The sequence below is a fragment of the Lutzomyia longipalpis genome, chromosome 4, assembly GCF_024334085.1.
Source record: "Lutzomyia longipalpis isolate SR_M1_2022 chromosome 4, ASM2433408v1".
NCBI lineage: Eukaryota > Metazoa > Arthropoda > Insecta > Diptera > Psychodidae > Lutzomyia > Lutzomyia longipalpis.
The window spans coordinates 8936528-8957628 of NC_074710.1; the positions used below are offsets into that span (position 1 = coordinate 8936528).

The window sequence follows — 21101 nt, forward strand, 5'->3', positions numbered from 1 at the left end:
TTGAAACAAACAGCAGCGTTGGTAATTGAGTTGGCGATAAGGCCACAACGAGGTATCATCAAAAGTTAACATCGTGATGATTTTTTTCTTGCCTCTATGTTCATTTTTATTTATTTATTTATTTTAGCATGCACAATTTATGATTTTTCTTGTTCTGTAAAGAAAGAAAGGTGGGAGAACAAAACGATTCTCAAACTAAAGGCAAAATTTTCTCTTTTTTTCTAAAGTAAAGAAGAGCTTTTGTAACATAGGCACTTAGTGATAAGATTTATTGTCTCACGTGCACAGAAAATAATTATATACCTGGCAGACCTCGTTAAGAGTACCTACCTGTATGAATTATTTGTTTGCCAAAGAGGGGTTTTGTTGTGTGATAAATCCGATAAATAACTTCCGGGTAGATGAGTTTGATTTTTAGACACTTCATTTTCTTTAAAAAAAAATCGCAAAATTCATTGATAATTGAGAGATTTGATACGTCCAAGAAAAATCAGTTCATTTTTAGAACATTTAGCTAAGACACCTTTCGCAAAGGAAAATTTTCTGGCAAGAAATTCGTATTACTTTTGTGGAAAATCTTTCTTGCAATGCAAAGATTTTAAAATTATTTTACAACATTTTTTGAATGATTTGTTACATTTTAGAACTTTATATAAAATGCATTTAGATAGATCGCTTAGCCAAGACACAAATCCCTTTCTAAAAGATAAGGTTTGCTGTAAAAAAAACAATTAGAGTTGATTTTGCAGGACTTTTCATACAATACGTAAAGTTGTAAAGCCTTAATTTTGGAAGATTTTAAAATTTTAGAACATTTTTAGACAACTTATCACAGGCTCATTTTGTATTGAAAATGATTAGTTTTGGTTTTAGTACTCATTCTGATAGATTTTCTTTCGATTAAAGACATAAATTCAAATTTATATTGCAGATTTTCTTTCTTGAAAATTGCTTTAAATTACCTAATAATTCTCATTAAATAACGATATTTTGTGAGATTTGATAGTTCTAAAAAAATTATTACTACATATTAGAACACTTATCCAAGGCACATTTCATCCTATAAAAAAATGTTAAAACATGTTAATTATAGTAGAAATATAGCTAGAAAATAAATTATTTTGAAAATTTTTGGAATTTTCTCCGGTGAGCGCTGGGTAAAATTCGATTCAACAATTAAAACATTTGAATTGCCAGAGCTTTCGACACTCTGCGTGTCATCCTCAGTGGTCAAATAACTTCTGAATTAATTGTGAAGAAGAAGTTATTTGACCACTGAGGATGACACGCAGAGTGTCGAAAGCTCTGGCAATTCAAATGTTTTAATTGCTGAATCGAATTTTACCCAAAGCTCACCGGAGAAAATTCCAAAAATTTTCAAATTGATTCATTTCCTTCACGTCGGTTTACTACAATAGTAAGAAAATATTTTTTCAATCTAAAGAAAACTTTATTCCAAGGTTAATATCTTTTTACTTCTAAAGTTTAAACACCTTTAGACACATACCTTTAAAATATTCATAATTTTCTCATTAATAATTTACATGCAGAATTCTTGCAGAAAATATAATAATTTATAGGGATAGCTAAAAAACGTTTAGCCAAAGTTTTAGAAATGTCTTTGTGCAAAAGAAAATCTTTGTACTAATAAGGTGACTGTTTGATTTTTGCAAAGGTTTTTGCAATATTCGAAAAAGAAATATTTAATTAAAAAATCATATTAAAAGCTCCTTATCAACGAAATAAGAAAATTATACCGAAATTTCCAAAAATTTATATTTTCTTACATATCGTGAAATGTGCCTGAGCTAAAGGTGTACTAAAATAGTTTAAAGGTGTACTAAATTGGTGTAAAAGTGTACTATTTCTGTTCTAAAATTCCTAACGTAATTCTTTTCTACAGAATACGATACAAGATATTGTCTTCAAAATCAAGGCATGAATTAATTGATACCTATATTTTTTAGAAAGTAAAAGAATTAAAATAAAGCCAGGTCATCAATTAAAAAAATTAAATATAGCATGGATGGAACAGTATAAAGCGAAAGAACGGTAAGTAAAACTTACGGGCTGTGATTCTTTCTTTGTCAGTGAAATGTGAAATTGACGGAAAATTGGGGATGGGCAAATTTTGAGGAAGGCTTTCTCGCGTACCGAATCACAGCCAACGCGCAGATAATTTGTGGGAAGCCTTAATCGTGGGCGTTGGCTGTGATTCGGTACGCGAGAAAGCCTTCCTCAAAATTTGCCCATCCTCAATTTTCAGTCAATTTCACATTTCACTGACAAAGAAAGAATCACAGCCCGTAAGTTTTACTTACCGTTCTTTCGCTTTATACTGTTCCATCCATGCTATATTTAATTTTTTTATTTTTGCAGTTTATATATATTTATCTTTGCATTTTTATATGTATATATAATGTATATATCTATGCATTTATATATATTTTATTTAATTTTATATGTGTATATATAAAACGCCCCACTTCGCGGGGCGTTGGACTTATGTAATTCAAGAAATGACATGTTAACTTTAAAACGCAATATCTCCGGAACGGTTACATAGATTTTCTTCATTTTTGGCATGGTGATAGATATTATAGTCAACTATAACATATCAAAATATGAAGCAATTCTATAAACCGGTGCTCGAGATATTCATCGAAAACTCATCGAAAATTTTGTTTTAGATTTTAGCGCCTCTTGCGGTCACTTTCGAAACTTGCAATGTTCCAGAGAGTTGTAGGGCTCGTTAAAATCTTTCATTTGAACCCGAGTTGATCAAAATCGGTCAAGCCGTTCTCGAGTTATGGCCGATTTTCGATGAAAAATTGTGACGGCCATATTGGCTAAACGGCTTGGCCGATTTTCGAAAATGAGGTATCGTTGGAAAGGTCTTGATGGCCCCTATAACATATCAAAATTTCAGATTTTTAGCTATTACAGGGGCTAAGATATAGGCAAAACAAAATTTGGGGGTTATTCAAAATGGCGGACGGGGGGGTGGGGGGTTGGATTTGACATCATAATCGGATGTCTTCCACCCGATATATGAACTTTGCCGTTGACCGCAAGTCTCTATCTATCACCATTCTCTTGTAATTTAGCGAAAGGTTCCGGACGGACGGACGGACGGCCGGAAAGATTTTTGGCGCCACCATTTTTTGGAATGTAGGGACCCTAATTCGTGCTTATCCCAAGTTTGAGCCCGATCTGACGACTTTGCATTTTTGAGTGTACACAGAAGCTGTGCTTCTTTGAAGAAAGAATCACAGCTAAAATCTTCAACATCCAGATCTTTGTGGGGAATTCTTCTCTTTTTTTATGCAAAAGAACTGGAAATCCCAAAGTTTAATATTCATCCAAAGCACGTGCCTGATAATTATGATTTTTTTTGTCTTGCAAGAAAATAGTGCCATTAAACACATAATTGACCCATGTCTCACAGGTAGGTGTAAGTGTTCATTGATGTGAAAGAATAAAATTTTGAGAAGCACTTTTAGAGGCATTTGCCCTTCTAAAAGCACAGAAAAAAAAATCATTTAATTGAAAAACTGCAAAAACAGCAGAATGGCCAAGAAGTTTGGTGAGTTATTTGCAAATATAATTTAATATCTAACTGATAGCTCTGCTAATTGCGCGCTCTCTCTCTTCTCTTCTGTCTCTCACTGTGTATTGTAAATTATGTAGGTCTTGCTGGAGGGAATTCTTCTTCAGGGGGTTTTATCCACGTCTATGCTGCGTGTCGAGGAGTGAGTGTAATATGTGTGAGGCAGAAAGCACAGCGGTTCAACACAATACTTTTAGTCATTCTCGATCACTTGATCGCTTCGGAACTCTCTCCTCTGTTCGTCTTCATCGAGTCTGGTTTTACTAATTCGTGGCCACGACGGGGTTTTGCGAGGAGAAATAAAAAAAAAACTCAACCATTGAATGTCGTGGGGAATTTTTTATGTGTAATACAAAACTTTGGAGGTGATCGTCTGTGAGCAAATATTTAGGTGAGTCTTATGCGGTAGAATCTTCAATATTTGCATGTTTATTTGCAATTTCGCGGTAGTTACAAGAAAAAATAAAAACTCAATCCTCCCTCCCATGCGATTTATTGTGATAAAGTGGATTGAAATCCCATGATATGTGGAAGTAATTTAATTTGTGAGGTGCACATAATGGCAAGAAGTTGATGATTTTCTGTGCATAAAAAACTGATTTCTTTTGCTTTCTCAAGAAAACGATTTAATTGGGAAAAGAATGAGAAATGTCCATGATCTTTGAGATCAAAAATTGCGTGCCAGAGAGTTTCTAACGTCTCTAACAACTCATTAATTTTCTTCTAAATTAATATTTTTGTGTCTCCAACTGGGAGTTTTGCCATAGTTTTTTTTTCTGTTGCCAAAAGAAGTGAAAAGTCACAAATTGACGAGGATGATAATTGATATGATGTTCCCATGTTGGGGTAAAGTAGAGAATGTTCATTTAAAGAGGGATTCACATGATAACCAATGGCAAGTGTGTTGAAATTTAATTACATTGCTTTATGGCAAAATGTTATGAAATTATAGTTTGTGTCGAGACTAATATCAAAAAGATATTTTCATACTATAATGCAACATTTTTGCATAAATTATGCCCGCCTAAAATACAAAAAAAAGCATTTAAGTTTTGCTATAAAAGTTTAACGATTCAGTTAAGAACGATGGGAAAATAAGAAAATTCAGAACTCACTTATAGGAAACCAACCATAAAACATTTAAGATCAATCCTCAATTGCTATAAAATGCTGAACTTTTGAAACTCCCCACCACAGGCGCATACGAAAAGTGAAGGCGCTATTTGTTAATTTTATAGCAAATGTTGTCACCATAAAATTATATTTGATTTTTAGTATGTGTCTAGGCTAGTGGAAAGTCCCATAAAATGTTAAATTTTCAGAATCCAGCACCATTTACAAAAATTTCGCTTGTTTGTCAATTTTATAGCAATTTACTATAAATTCTTTAACATTTATAGTATGTGTCTAGACTGTTCAACCGTCCTCAACTGCTATAAAATTTGCAAACTGCGCTATTATCTTTCCTGGACGCCTATTGCAAAACGAAGTTAGAAAGTTCAATATGTTGTGTCAATTAGCGCTGCTTGTTGATTTTATAGAATTTGTCTTTGTATAAAAATTTAGATAATTTAAATAATAATTTTCATATAAATTACCGTTCTTGAGAACAACTTTCTACTCAAGCAAATTGAAAATAAGCTTTTAGTGAACTGTCATAAAAAAAAACAATGTTTTTCAACAGTTTTATAGCAACTTCAATGTCATCACTTTTTACATTTTCACTAGTTGCTATTGCTACAAAGAATAATAAAATTAATGTGCTCTTGTGTGCGATTCTTTGAATAAAATTATAATCAGATTGAATTAATGAACTGAAGAAACGAATTTATTAGCATAATTTTTATAGCATATAAAATTAAATTTTTAAAAAGAAATGTTTGTTTGTTATCAGTATTCCAATTGGTTTGTTTTCCACTTTTTTTACTGTCTCAATTTATATTATTTTATTAAATAGGTAGGTACATACTTAAATAGCTTTTTATGGCATATTTTCTACGACATTATACAACTACATGCAGAAATGTATATTTTTAGCAATTCTTTAAATTTTCACTGCTGGAAAATATGTGTAGTTCTGGTTTTTGCTTACTTTCCTATTGTCTTATTATTATTATTATTTGTACAAAAGGTTTAGTCGTTTTATTTTTCAATTAATAATTTATTATGTACTCTAAACATAGCCCAAATTTTCTTCTTGAAAATTAATTAATACCTAAAATTTTTAGTTTTCTTCTTCTTTCTTATTTATCTGAATTTTTTAATTAAAGTTTACTACACTATCAGCAATATTTCAATTAATTATGTTTTTTATAGCATCTAGTGCTGTGTCTCTGCTAAAATTCTTTTTGACCAATATTAAAAATGCGGTTTTATTAATTTTTCGATTGTTTTTCTTTCGAAGTAATTTAATTTTAACTTAATACTATGAAATAATTTTTAATATATTGTTTCCTTTTTAATTCATTTATTAATTTGCCTGTTACTTTGTCGTATAATTATAGGTGAGTGTCCTCACTAACTGCTATAAACAATTTTTTATGTTTAAATCGATTTTTAATATTTTCAAAAGTCTTTTTTTATTATTTTCATCAAATTTTCGTCTTAATTTAGTCATTAAATTAAAAGTTAATTCAAATTCTTCCCGAATACAGAAGCAAGTATTTCAATGAAGAATTTCTTTTTTACCGCCAAACAATTTCAAGAGCTGATACAACGAGGAGCCTATCTATTGTAATCTCTCTCTCAGGCCTTATCTCTTTATTATATTACTTCAAATTGAAGTCAATTCATGTACTAAAAGGACTGAAAGCCAATCAATTGGTCGTCTATCCATTCTTCCTCACAAATATTCACTTCTAATCTCCCCTCGTGGGCGAATGATAAGAGATTTGCGCGTGGTTATCAAATCATTTTATTTGAGAATATTTTTTTTGGGGATCTTCTGCAGGTGTGATGTTCCTGGTGAAGTTTTTGGTGCTTCTGTCCAGCGTGGGACTGGCGCATTTTGCACCATTCCAAGAGGGCAACTATGAGATCATCATCCTCCACAATAACGACATGCACGCGCGCTTTGACCAAACCAATGCTGGGAGCAACACGTGCCGGCAACAGGAGGAGCTGGATTCCAAATGCTACGGAGGTTTTGCGAGAGTTTCCACAATGTGAGTTTTTTTTTTGGCTAAATTTAGAAAAATCTCCTTCGCATGAATTTTCTCGTAATTTTCCCGCGCTTTTGCACGCAGAGTGAAGAAGTACCGAAGTGAGAACAACAACGTCCTGTTCCTCAATGCGGGTGACACGTACACAGGAACCCCGTGGTTTACCCTGTACAAGGATACCATTGCCACGGAGATGATGAATATCCTCCATCCGGATGCAATTTCCCTAGGAAATCATGAATTCGACAATGGCGTCGATGGGCTCGTACCATTCCTCAATCATGTCACATTTCCCGTTTTAGCGGCCAACTTGGATCTCTCAAAAGAGCCCACAATGGCCAATGCGACCTCCCTGAAACCCTCAATGGTATTCACAGTGGCTGGGCATAGGATTGGCATCATTGGCTACCTCACGCCCGATACAAAATTCCTTTCAGCCGCCACGAATGTTGAGTACCTCCCTGAGATTAGCGCCATCAACGAGGAAGCTCAGCGGATGCGACGGGAAGACAATGTGGGCATTATCATTGCTCTGGGGCATTCGGGATTGGCAAAAGATCGCGAAATTGCGAGGAATTGCCCCGAAGTGGACATTGTTATTGGAGGGCATTCGCACACATTTCTCTATTCAGGTGATCAACCCGATCGCGAAATCCCCGAAGATGTCTATCCGGTCGTCGTGACGCAGCCCAGTGGAAAGGAAGTGCCCGTTGTTCAAGCATACGCCTACACGAAGTACCTGGGGTACCTCAAAATAATGGTGAGTGGCCTTTTATTGTTTCTTCTTTTTCTATTTAAAATTTTAGAAATTATTCTTTTTTTATTTTTAAATATTTTGGTTTTTAATCAGAAATATTTTTTTCTTAATTATTTTGTTTAATTTTACAAAATTGAAGAATATTTGGAGAGAAGTTTAAAAGATTTGGGGATTTTTTACGTGATCTTACTGTGAGGATCATCTAGTGATCTTCTGTGAAGATCATTCAGAGATCTTCCATAAAGATCATTCAGAGATCTCCCGTAAAGATCATTCAGAAATCTTCTGTAAAGATCATTCAGAGATCTTCTGTAAAGATCATTTAGAGATCTTCCGTAAAGTTCATTCGGAGATCTTCCGTAAAGATCCTTAAACTTTCACTCGTCAACGATCACTAGCGATCTCTTTCAATAAAAATAAAACATGATCTCACAAAAAAAAATCTTCAGAGCACTGGCAAAGATCTTGTAAAGTTTTACAGCAAAGATCATTTAGCGATCTTACAGCAAATAAGTTCTTCTGAAAAAGAAATCATACAAAAATTCAAGCGAATCTCATTAAAAGATCATTTAAAAATTTCTTCACAAAGATTTTTTTAAACCATTTGTGTGTAAAGATCTTTTGAGATTTTTCTCCAGAGATCGCTTAAAGATCCATGTCCAATAAATTCTTAAACAATTCTTTCAAAAATCTTTTGCGATGATCCTAAGAAAATTATACAAGGTGGGCCAAAAGTTAATGTATGTGTTTGATCGTCTATATCTTTTGACTGGGTTGAGATATCTCAATGTGGAAAAAAGCAAAATGTAGAAAAACTCAAAAATTTTCATTTGCTTCCGATTTGAAGGCGATTTCTCAAAAATTGTGGGAGCTAGAGCCAAAAACGTAAAAATGAAATTTTGTATTTCAAGGACTTTTAGCGATCGCTCTCCTAGCTAAGCTCATTAAAAGATCTCTCAATCTCAAAGGATTTTCCTAGGGGATCAGTTATAATTTTAGAAGTGAGATTTTCTTACGATTATCCCAAAGAGATCGCTAAAGATCTTTTGAAAGAATCTTTTAAATTTTTTGGAGAGATCTTTAAAAATTTTTTTTAGTGAAGATCTTTCAACTTTTTAGAAGAATTAGAATTAATAAGAAGAAATCAGAATTTTTTTTTATTTTTTCCAAGGGATCTTTCCTGATCTTCTGAGATCTCACTTTGAGGATTCTTCTACAGTCTCTCACTGCAAAGAATATATTCTTATGATCTAATTAACTGCAAGGCATTTTTTTGTTCTGAATTTATTCATTTTAATTTATTCTTCATTTTCTTTTAATTTAACGCCTTCAACATTAATTAATTTTAAACAAAAAATATGATTTTGATCATCTTCTTCTACCCAAAAATTTTTTTTTATTAAAAAAAACTAACTTTCAGCGATGTTTCGATTCATTTCAATTAAACAAATTTTTAATTAAAAATGATTAATTTTTCTTTTTTTTTTTTCAGATCAACAGCACCGGAAGTATTGTAGACTGGGACGGGCAACCTATTCTCCTGAATTCTTCCATTGCGCAGGATCCGGACGTCCTGGCAGCACTGCAGAAGTACCGAGCTGGCGTGGAGGAGTACGGAAGTCGCGTTGTTGGCATTTCTCGGGTATATCTCGATGGGCATTCCTCGTCGTGTCGCTTCCGGGAATGCAATATGGGTAATCTCATCACGGACGCCTTTGTGTACGGGAATGCAATCCTTACGCCAATGAGTGAGACAGCCTGGACGGATGCGAGTGTTGCACTGTATCAGGGTGGTGGGATTCGTGCTCCGATTGATCCTCGTGCCGCCGCAGGGAACGTCACACGCCTGGAGCTGGACAATGTTCTTCCATTTGGGAATACGCTGTACGTTGTGGAAGTTCCTGGAAGGGTACTACGGGAAGCATTGGAACATTCAGTCCATCGATACTCCAACAGTACAGGATGGGGGGAATTTTTGCAGGTTTCAGGACTTCAGGTGGTGTTCAATGTAGCGAATGATGTGGGAGAGCGTGTGGAGTCGGTTAGAGTTCTCTGCAACGAATGCTCCCATCCAGACTACAGACCACTGAATGATGAGCAAAACTACAACGTTATCATGACTAACTTCTTCAAGGATGGAGGAGATGGGTATGACATGTTCAAACCACTGAAGATCATCAAAACCTTCCAGCAGAGTGATATTGAGATTGTGGACACGTACATTGAGAGGATGAGCCCCATTTTCCCCGCTGTCGAGTGGAGGATCACCGTTCTTGGAGAAGCAGGTAGTGGAGGAGGAACAGCTTCTTCGGCAACTCTTTCCGGAGTTCTCCTAATTACAATGCTAGTCATTCATATCACCTCAAAGATGATCTCCAGTTGATCCTGTTACTGACATTCATCCCCAAAGTCCCTTTTTGGCCAAAAAATGTATTTTTTCACGTCTTTGTGAATGTAAATAAATTTTATCCAAAAATATTATTTTTATTACAAAAAATAATTTAAAAAACATTAAATAAGTTCTTCAATGAGGCTTCGGTGGGGGTTGTTCAACTCTTGGTCATCCTGCCAGAGGATTTGCATGAATCGTGACGGTGTTTATGCGCTTCTCAATCATTGGCCGGTAGGTTTTGGGATTCACGGGGAGCTTCTCAAGCTCATCGAGCACCTCAAACCCATCAATCACCTTGGCAAAGAGGGTGTACTTGAGATCAAGATGCGGATGAGCGGCGTAGGTGAAGAAGAATTGGCTGGCATTCGTTCCCGGACCGGAATTTGCCATTGAAACCATCCCGCGTTCATTGTGCTTGAGGCTCTCACGAAGTTCATCTTCAAACTTCCCCCCGTAGATGGACTCTCCACCTTTCCCCGTACCCGTGGGGTCCCCCGTTTGAACGATGAAGCCCTTTATGTTGCGATGAAAGATGCTCCCGTTGTAGTAATCACTCGCACACAGTGCCAGGAAGTTCTCACATGTTTTCGGGCAGTCCTCCACAAAGAGTTCCAGTTTAATATCACCCAGATCCGTGTGCAGCGTTACAGACTAAAAGATCAAAAGAAATCATTAGAATTCTCTCAAGAATTAGGGGAAAAATAAGAGAAAATACTTACCATGTTTGTAAACAAGTTTAACTTTTTCTAACCTCAAAAAAGTATAATTCAAAACAAACGTTTTCGGGGTTTTTTACGGATTTAGCCGAAATAAGACGAAATGAACCGAATGAGCCGAAGATGGTCAAGCAAAGATACATGGAAGAAACATTAAAGTTTTCTCATGTTTTTCGTTGTTTTTCCAACATTTATCAAAATATCCTGATGAAATTCAATTCATTAGTTTTCCTAAATTTTTCTTAAATTCTTCTATTTCTACTCCAAGAATATTCCAACAGGTGCTTCAATTTCAATAGAAATAGAAATTATTCTCTTGGCGCCAAAATGTTTCTTTGCGTTTCATGACTTGACTCCTTCTATTGAGATGTCCCATATGATGAATCTCATATTTTGCAAATTCACAAGGAAAAATTTTCTTCAATAAATTCAATTTGTTTTCTACAAAATTTTTATGTTATCCATGTTTAATTGTTAGTTTTTTTGCAATAAAAAGTTGCAAATTGATGGAGAAAAAAAAAGTTTTTGATAAAAAAGTGAAAAATGCATGATTTTTTTTGGAATGCCGCAATGTTTCATCACAGTATGCGAGAAGGGGAGGAAACCTAAAGAAAAACTTCAAGGGGCTTTTCCTCAATATCTCAGCATTTTAACATAGTTTTCCTGAATGGTATAAAATAAACATTCCAGTAGAATTCCTTCTATATTTTCAGTTAATTCTTTCATTCAATTAGAAGGGAAAAGGAGTTTCTCTCCGAGACACAATTGTGAGAATTTTCGCGCCCCTTCTGTGCCCGGCACACACACATGCTGCAAACGAACGCACACACCTACACCACATGCTCTTGTACTCAATAATATAACTAAACTACTCGCCCAAAATTGACAGTTTTTCTCAAGCATCCAAAGAGGTAAGTTCGCACTCGCCATGTGCTACAGTTATTTTTTTTCCTCACCAAAAATCCCTTCCCCTCGCAAATAACACGCTTTTCCCACCCCTCACCCCCAAACCTCATGCAATTTCCTTTACTGCCCAAGTGAAAATTCCCTGGAAATCGCCTTCGTTGGCCAGTGAAGATGGTGCTGGTCTCTCCTCTCTTTATTTTTGTGCGCTTCCTGAGTGTGAAGAACGTCTCAACGCCCCCCTCCCTTAGTTTTGAGTTTTCCCTCGTGGCGCCATCTCTCGGTACACAGTGTAAAATACATTTTATTCCCCATCTCTCTCACACACATAGCCGTATCTCACTCTCATGTGGTTAATGTGAAAAAAAATCCGGGGCCCATCCGCGGGGGCGCTTTTTGGGGGGAGCGAAAACGTTTAAAAAAAAGTGCAACACTGAAAATATCACAAACATTTATCAAAGTGACGTCATAAACATATCTCCAGTGTTAGAGGGAGAAAGTATGAGGGATGGAAAAGAGATGGCAAACTACCGCACTGATCTCGCACTCGTTAATTTTTGTCGAGTACTGCAATTCGTTCAACTATGGGAAAAAATTGTGAAATCTCATTTTTTTTAAAAATAATTTGGCATATTGATTGATTTTTTTAGTTATTAATTAATTTTATTTTATTTATTTATTTTATTATAACTAAGCGCCCTGATTCACTATTCAGTGAATGTTAACCTGCTCATAAAGTGATTCTTCTTATTCTACGGTAAATGTAATACAGCTATAACTCCTATCAAAAGTCAGCTATATCCCTAAGAATCCTTAAAGGGTTAAATAGGAAAGAGAATAGGAGACTAAAAGGGTTGTTCAACGCGTTTTTGATAATAGAGTGACGAATAAGTCGTTTTTTCCGTATAAAAATCTTTCAAAAATCGTTAGAAAACGTTCTCAATTTATCAAAGAAATTACGATTTTACCACTACTGGAGGACAAAACTAGTAATCGCTGTCAATTTGATTTTTTTAAACCAACTTTATAACTCGATAAATTTTTCATTCATGTGTTAGCGTGGCGATTTCAATTACTACAAGTTTGTTGAAAGAAAATATGGAAAAACGTTTTCTTTACAATAAAAAATTAAGGTCACAGCTTGAGGCTAGAATTTACGTGTTCTCCAGTCTTAAGAAGGTTTAACCCTTGAAGGGTCGATGATTCTAACCTAAAAATTTTGACTCTTTTTCGAGTTTTCTTTCGACTAACTTAAAGTAATTAAAATTCCGTAAACACGATGTAAAAATTTATCGCCAAATGTTAACCTGCTGGCCGCCAAGACCTTGGAGCTTCCTTAGAGCGCCAAGGTGGGGTCGTTGAACGACCCCAAGAAGGAAGTCGATTTTCTCATAAACTATAAAACCGGGAACTGTCGGGTTACTACCTTTAGACTCCTTATATAGTCCTCTTGCCCCTTGCATCACAAATTCGCCACCCGGAAACACGCTGAAGAAGATATTAGGGAAAAACATTTTTCACTCATTTTTCACACTTTCTTCCTGAGAAATTTGCCACGAAGTTGACCGCAACTGCTATTTTTTTTCACTACTTCCCCACATTCCCCTCACTTCCCGCACCGTGATAAATGGCAATATTTCTCGAATATTCTTTATTGTTTTGCACATTTATATGCCTCTAATTATGTTTTATGTTGTTTATGTTACTTATTCGCGATAATTCTGACACTGAGATGGTAAAGTGAGAAAGTAAACACAACCCTTCAACCCCCTTCAACCATATGATTTATGATGTGACTAACTTCATTCTAAGAAATTTTTCGCAGCATGGCCGTTACACCAATTTTTGAATTCCCTTCTTCTACATTTTCCTTAATAACTTTTCTTGTGGTGGACGGATTGAGCTGAAATTTTTACACAACCTCCTCAGATAACCAAAGAACTTATTTCCAAAAGATGGGAACGCTAACTTTTATATTTATTAAGTTATAGCACGAAATATAGGGCTGGGGTCGTTCAACGACCCCGCTTGGCGGCCTAGAGGTTAAAGTAATTAAAATTCCCTACACATAGATGCTAAATTCATTGAGATAAGTCCAATAGATAATATTCTGTGACGATTTTAAGGTTCAAATTGGTAGCAAGTACCAGTAAAGTCCTCCGAGTGTTAAGCAGGTCTAAGTTACTTAGACCCTTAAGCGGTAACCATACAATTTGCTAAAAAGACGGTGTTCGTTGTTTTTTCTCACTTGCTCCTTGTCAAATTGTATTGCGCTGTCACTGTCAAACAAGAAACGCGGTTAAAAAACAAGGAAATCGCGTTTCTTGTTTGACAGTGACAGCGCAATACAATTTGACAAGGAGCAAGTGAGAAAAAACAACGAACACCGTCTTTTTACGCTGTTGTATGGTTACCACTTTAAGGACCGTAAGGAATCCAGCGGATGGAATGACGCGAAAATAATTTTTAGGGTTTTGTTTTGGCCCGAATAGGGCATTTTTGGCCAAAACTCTACGTCTTGCATGGGTTTTAGCTCAATAAATAAAAATTAACTACCCAAAATTTAACATTTTCAAAAACCAGTTGGACTAAAACGTTCCATTTTGGTAGGACTCTAATCTATTTAGGTTATACGCTAACCCAAATGGGAAACATTCTGTTTTCCCAAATTCAAATAAACTCTTATTATTTTTCAAAGTTGGAAATACGTTTAGATTACGATTAAGGCCAAAAAAAGAGGTTTTGCCTCTAAAATGTCCTTTGATTAATTTTTGTTACATGCGCACGCGAAAGGGTTAAGATCTTACAGTTAATAAACATTTTATTTTGTTGGTTTTTTAGATAATACCTCTAATATACTTAACACCAATGAAATATTTTCTATTTTACATTTTAATAATCGTTTTTAGTTAATTTTTAAAATTAATCAAACATTTTTTAAAGAGTTTTTTACACAAAATCTTTTCCTTTGCAAAATGTTGGGAAAGAATTGATAAGAATAATGGGAATTATGTGTTATCTTTTGCACGTTAGACGAGCATACGGCAAAGTCTAGTGGAAGTCACATTGAAAACCTCGTTTCAGATAAATTTTCTTGCAACGTGCGAGTGAGGCAAGCAGCTGGTAGCTGATGACAGAGAGAGTATCGACGGACAATCCGCCGCAGGAGGCAGCAGCAGCAGCAGTCCGGGAGCAGAACCCAGAGGATGTGCTATCGCCCGAAGTGAAGACAATCGGCACGCAGAGTACCACCTCCCGGAAGGGGGGGAGTCGCAGCAAAAGGAAGCGCCAACAGGCAAATATGATGATGTGGGCGTTTAAGCGGAAGAAAAGTGGGCAGGCGAATCAGGAGAATTGCCAATTGAGCAGGAAGCACTACCAGAAGTCGAGTAATTTCAAGAATCGTCGCCTTCAGGTCTTTCCCACCATCAGTAAATTTTTCCTTCCTGACAAACGTCCGCGCAAGGAATTGATTGTGCCACCGACAAAATTCCTCCTTGGTGGGAATATTTCGGATCCACTTAATCTCAATAGTTTGCAAAATGAGGCAATAAGTGCCAGTATGAATGCAGCAACACCCAAATCATCCCCAATGACAACCCCACCCAAAGTTGAGGTGATTATTCCACCAAATATACGGGATCCGTTGCACCTCCTGGATCCGGTGGATTCCATTGAGTACGAGAAGCAATTGATTTCGCCCATGAAGCGGCGCTCAAAGCATCGGAATCGCAAGAAGAAGAAGCCCAATAAGCGTGATGTAGCTGGTGGTGGGGATGATGCTGCTGGGCAGCCGGCTGCAGTTCAGGGGGCACGAATGGGAAAGGAGGAGCCACCAGCTGAGCGTCCGCCGGAGGAGCAAGTATCGGGGGATGAGAGTAAACGTGCCGCCAATGAGCGCGAAAGGGCCGTGCGTGAGTTGAAGTTGGATCTCAGTGAGTGCGGTGGGAGGAAGAGGAAGACAAGTGAGGGACCAGGTAGTGGGAATGGGAAACCCAAACTCCGACGAATGGACTCAATGGATAAAATTGTGAGTCCCGTCATACCACAGCCGGGAACGTGGAAACGACCACCGCGTCCAATTCCCACGGGCCCTGGGAGGAGTCGCACGCGCACCCATTCACAGTCAACGCAGGCAGATGAGTCAGAGCTACAGAGTCCCTTGGAGGAGAACAAGGAGCCATCATTCAAGGAGGAAGGTGGAGAGGTGAAAGCCGAAGTAGATGCGGGGAAGCAGGATGAGCAGGAAGAAGCTCCAGTTGTGGTGAAGAAGCCTCGTTTCAAGGGGAAAGATGAGAGATTCCAATATGGGAACTACGATCGCTACTATGGCTACAGGAATCTCAATGAGATGATGGATGTACGCCTCAAGGTCTTCTCGCAGCATCCCTTTCTGTTCCAGAAGAAGGATATCCTCGATATTGGTTGCAATGTTGGCCATTTAACCATTGCCGTGGCAAAGAATCTCAATCCAAAGTCCGTAATGGGTATTGATATTGATCCAAAACTCATTGAGCGTGCCCGGAAAAATCTCTCACTCTACGTGCGTATTCCACAGAGTCCCAAAGCAGCCACGGAAACAAAGCCCGAAGACAATGATGCAAAAGGACACACAGAGGGGAAGAAAGAGAAGGAAGCAGGAGGAGAGAAGAGACGCGTGAAATGGACAAAGAAACGTCCAAAACAGGAAAATCGTGGGAAGAAGCCAGAATTCTTCCCGAGCTCCTTTCCCCTTTGCTATGGTTCTGTACCCCAAATAGGTGCCCCCGATGATGCTGGGGCACATGATGCAGATGCATCATCCAAATTCCCAGGGAATGTCTTCTTCCGCACACTCAACTATGTGCTTAAAGATGAAAGTCTCCTTGGGGCGGATGCACAGCAGTATGATCTAATAATGTGCTTGAGCGTGACAAAGTGGATTCATCTGAATTTCGGTGATGCCGGACTCAAGATTGCCTTCAAAAGGATGTTTAGTCAACTACGACCGGGTGGAAAGTTGATTCTTGAAGCACAAAATTGGGCGAGCTACAAGAAAAAGAAGCGACTCACTGTAAGTCTCGGATTTTCTCTTAATCTTTCTCTGTTTTCATTGAAATAATCTTGAAAATTGTCTTTTTATATTTTGCAGGAAACAATTTTCAACAATTACAAAGCAATTGAATTTTTTCCAAATAAATTTCACGAATATCTTCTGAGTCCGGAGGTGGGATTCAGTCACAGCTATGCTCTTGGGGTTCCAAGGCATCTAAGTAAGGGTTTCCGGCGTCCAATTCAGGTAAGAAATGCTTCTTTTTTGTGTTAAATTAAGCAGAAAAATGTGGAGATTCTCAAAGAAAAGAATTATAATTTTCAGAAATATTGAGAAATTTAAATATTTCAACAAATTATTTGAAAAAAAGTAGGAAAATATTCCGAATATTTGAAATATTGATGGGTAATTAAAGAATATTCGAAGTACTTGAAGAATATTCGAAGTACTTAAAGAATATTCGAATTATTAGAAAAAACATTTGAAGTCTTTAAATGATATTAGAAGTATTTGAAAATGTATTCGAAGTATTTGAAGGATATTCGAATTATAAAAAGTGTCGAAGAAATTAAAGAATATTTGAAGTGTTTGAACAATATATGAAGTATTTGAAGAATATTTGAGGTATTTGAAGATTATTCGAAGTATCTGCAGTATTGAAAAATATTCGAAGTATCTGAGAGATATTCCAAGAACATGAATAATATTCGAAATATTTTAAAAGTATTTGATGTACTTGAATAATATTGGAAATGTTCAAAGAATATTGGAATTATTTGAAGATTATTCGAAGTATTTGAAAATTTTTCGAAATATTTTAGGATTATTCAAAGTACTTGAATAATGGGCTTGATTCAGCGACCAAGAAACCCTTGAAATTTTTGAATTTTGTACTGAAATTTCAAGATTTCAAGTGAATTTCAAGGGTTTCTTGGTCGCTGAATAAGGCCCAATATTAGGAATATTTTAAGAATATTTGAATTATTCAATAAATTCTAATTCTATTATAAGAACATTCCAAGTATTTAAAGGATATTAGAAATTTTTAAAAAGTTTTCAAACTATTTAAAGAGTATTCGTATTATTTGAAGATTTTTCAAAATATTTTAGGAATATTCAAAGTACTTGAATAATATTCGAAATATTTGAAAAGTACTCGAATTATTCAAAGAATATTGGAATTATTTGAAGATTATTCGAAGTATTTGAAGATTTTTCGAAATATTTTAGGAATATTCAAAGTACTTGATTAATATTCGAAGTATTTGAAAAGTACTCGAATTATTCAAATAATATTGAAATTATTTGAAGATTATTCGAAGTATTTGAAGATTTTTTGAAATATTTTAGGAATATTCAAAGTACTTGAATAATATTCGAAGTATTTGAAAAGTACTCAAATTATTCAAAGAATATTGGAATTATTTGAAGATTATTCGAATTATTTGAAGATTTTTCGAAATATTTTAGGAATATTCAAAGTACTTGAATAATATTCGAAGTATTTGAAAAGTACTCAAATTATTCAAAGAATATTGGAATTATTTGAAGATTATTCGAAGTATTTGAAGATTTTTCGAAATATTTTAGGAATATTCAAAGTACTTGAATAATATTCGAAGTATTTGAAAAGTACTCAAATTATTCAAAGAATATTGGAATTATTTGAAGATTATTCGAAGTATTTGAAGATTTTTCGAAATATTTTAGGAATATTCAAAGTACTTGAATAATATTCGAAGTATTTGAAAAGTACTCGAATTATTCAAAGAATATTGAAATTATTTGAAGATTATTCGAAGTATTTGAAGATTTTTCGAAATATTTTAGGAATATTCAAAGTACTTGAATAATATTCGAAGTATTTGAAAAGTACTCGAATTATTCAAAGAATATTGGAATTATTTGAAGATTATTCGAAGTATTTGAAGATTTTTCGAAATATTTTAGGAATATTCAAAGTACTTGAATAATATTCGAAGTATTTGAAAAGTACTCGAATTATTCAAAGAATATTGGAATTATTTGAAGATTGGGCCTTATTCAGCGACCAAGAAACCCTTGAAATTCGCTTGAAATCTTGAAATTTCAGTACAAAATTTAAAGATTTCAAGGGTTTCTTGGTCGCTGAATTAGGCCCATTATTCGAAGTATTTGAAGATTTTTCGAAATATTTTAGGAATATTCAAAGTACTTGAATAATATTCGAAGTCTTTGAAAAGTACTCAAATTATTCAAAGAATATTGGAATTATTTGAAAATTATTCGAAGTATTTGAAGGTTTTTCGAAATATTTTAGGATTATTCAAAGCATACGCAGTATTCGAAGAATATTTGAAGTATTTGAAGAAAATTCGAAATATTGAAGAAATTTTCGAAATGTTTTAACGATATTCGAATTATTCGAAGAATATTCCAAGTATTTGAAGATTATTTTTGTAATATTTGAACAATATTCAAAATATTTAAGGAAAATTTTAAATAATTAAATCAAATAATTTTTAAAGATTTTCTTTTTCAAAAAAAAATCCTTAAAAAATATTTCTAAGAAAATATCCATGAAATTAAGTTATTGAATAAAAATAAATTAAAAAAAAAATTTGCAGCTGTACGTGAAAGGAGACTTCACCCCTAGTCAGGTACGATGGAGTGATGCACATCATCCACAGACCCCCTATACCCCCTACCGTGGGATCTATGCGGAAATGATGCTTCCGCCACCACGTCTAAATTCCGTCTACGGCCCCGAGAGTACGCCGTATGCGAATTGCGGGAGCTACAGCTATCGCTACACACCGTCACAGAGTATCTCATCGACGTCACAGTACTACAACCCCCTGGAGACGGATAGCTACCTCCCGAGCTATGATTCCGAAGTACCCGGACGGAGGTATTGCTTTGTGGCGTCGCCCGTGTACAATGGGGTGTGGAGCCCACCAGCAAGTGGGCGCAATTCCACATCTCAGACACCAATCTACAGCAGCGGGAGCAATAGTATGCGGGAATGCGATGGGGAAGAGGGCTACGGCAGTGGAAGGCGGCATGTGTATCCGCCGGGAATGAGTACGCGGAGTGATGAGTGCGAAGGGGTGTCTGGGGATATTCAGCATGTGTACGCTATCAATGAGGATGGCAATAGCTGTGATAACTCCTCATCGCCACAGATAAACAATCAACCATCAGATCCGGAGAATGAAGAGTCCCAGCCACCTTTTGTCACCAATCAATCGCCGCAGTAGATGAGCCGGACTACGACGCGCGGTAAGGTTGTGGAATCTTGTGTACAAATTTTCTATTATATAACTACAAAACATCCTCATACCCCTAAATCTACCCCTATGTCCCCCAAATGATGGCAATTTTGTAGAACTTTGCATTTCACCCCGCGCCCCCGCATTGAGCGAGCATTTTACGCAAAACAACCAACTGTGGATAATGTTAAGCATAGTTTCTCTTTTTTTTGCTGATAAAATAAAAAGCTTCCCAGCTTAATGGATTTAAAAGTCTTTGTAATCTGTGTTAGCGATTGATGGATCACTTATTCAGACTTACAAACAGCCATCTTGATGTTTTTCATTCATCAATATCTTCACTTTCAGAAGTTTCCGGGTGTGATGGATAGAACGGTCAAGTTGTATCTAAAGGATCACCGGTTCGAGTCAAGGTGAGACTCTATTGTACATTTTTTTTAAAGTGTAGGCTTCAATTCAATAGAAGTTCGACACTTTTTTAAAAATCAAGACCAAGACCATCGGTAATCTACTTTACGGCAAACTATTCAAAATAGTAAAATCAAAATTTTGCTTTATCTTACTTGTTAGTTTTGTCATTTTAGCCTCGCGCCTCAATTTTCTTTCGAAATTCAGGTAGATCTTCTATCGCATTCATTTTTTGCATTGTGCCTTTTGGCTCGCTCTTGGACGGCATTTGAAGACTTGATGGGAATTTCTTCCTTGGCCATATACGTCTAGGAGCCTTGATTGTATAATCTCGGCTAATATTTCTCCTCATTATTGTTAGAAGAATGGGAAAAACATTATCGGAGAAATTCATCAAAGTTCAGCCACTGAGGAAGGCCCGAATAAGGGTTGAAAGCTTTGGGAAGTACGTCTTTCATTTTGGACGAAATTTTCTACCCCTGGCGACGACCGGAAAAGCAAATAAAACTGTCTTACGCCAGGTTCAACACAAAATTATCGGAGAAGTGCTTCCTGTTTTCAGATTATGATAATATGGAGGTAACTCTACTCTACTCTCTGGAGGCGCCTAGAAAACTACCTAGTGAGGAGGATGCTGCACTCAAACGAAAAACACAGCAAGCCAGGTCGCCCACCTACTACTTGACTATCCACAGTAAAAAAAATACATATAAAGCATATAAATATAAATGTAAAGTAAAATATAACGGTAAACTATATATAGCAGCATGGTACAGATTAAGGAGAAAAGGGAATATACTGGTAAGTTTCAGTTGTGCCTCAGATAATTGCCAAAGAAAAGTCAGTTTAAGTACAGTGAAAGAAAATCAAA

General features: G+C 35.9%; 3 protein-coding genes across 3 annotated transcripts; 2 read left to right on the forward strand and 1 right to left on the reverse strand.

Annotated features, from left to right (window-relative positions):
* Window positions 1-3329: 3329 nt before the first annotated feature.
* On the forward strand, window positions 3330-10004 carry LOC129796098 (protein 5NUC). Its single transcript, XM_055837820.1, has 5 exons — window positions 3330-3586; window positions 3691-4001; window positions 6561-6774; window positions 6856-7531; window positions 9021-10004. The coding sequence occupies exons 3-5, from the start codon at window positions 6566-6568 to the stop codon at window positions 9909-9911; spliced, it is 1776 nt and encodes a 591-aa protein (XP_055693795.1). The 5' UTR covers window positions 3330-3586; window positions 3691-4001; window positions 6561-6565; the 3' UTR covers window positions 9912-10004.
* LOC129796256 (peptidyl-prolyl cis-trans isomerase-like 3) lies at window positions 9974-10730 on the reverse strand. The gene is made up of 2 exons (XM_055838046.1): window positions 10640-10730; window positions 9974-10571 (listed from the first exon to the last, which is right to left on the reverse strand). The coding sequence occupies exons 1-2, from the start codon at window positions 10640-10642 to the stop codon at window positions 10089-10091; spliced, it is 486 nt and encodes a 161-aa protein (XP_055694021.1). The 5' UTR covers window positions 10643-10730; the 3' UTR covers window positions 9974-10088.
* Window positions 10731-11525: 795 nt separating this feature from the next.
* Window positions 11526-20067, forward strand: LOC129796056 (7SK snRNA methylphosphate capping enzyme bin3-like). The gene is made up of 4 exons (XM_055837742.1): window positions 11526-11547; window positions 14624-16592; window positions 16671-16817; window positions 19178-20067. Exons 2-4 carry the CDS (start codon window positions 14670-14672, stop codon window positions 19808-19810), a joined length of 2703 nt encoding a protein of 900 aa, XP_055693717.1. The 5' UTR covers window positions 11526-11547; window positions 14624-14669; the 3' UTR covers window positions 19811-20067.
* Window positions 20068-21101: the final 1034 nt, after the last annotated feature.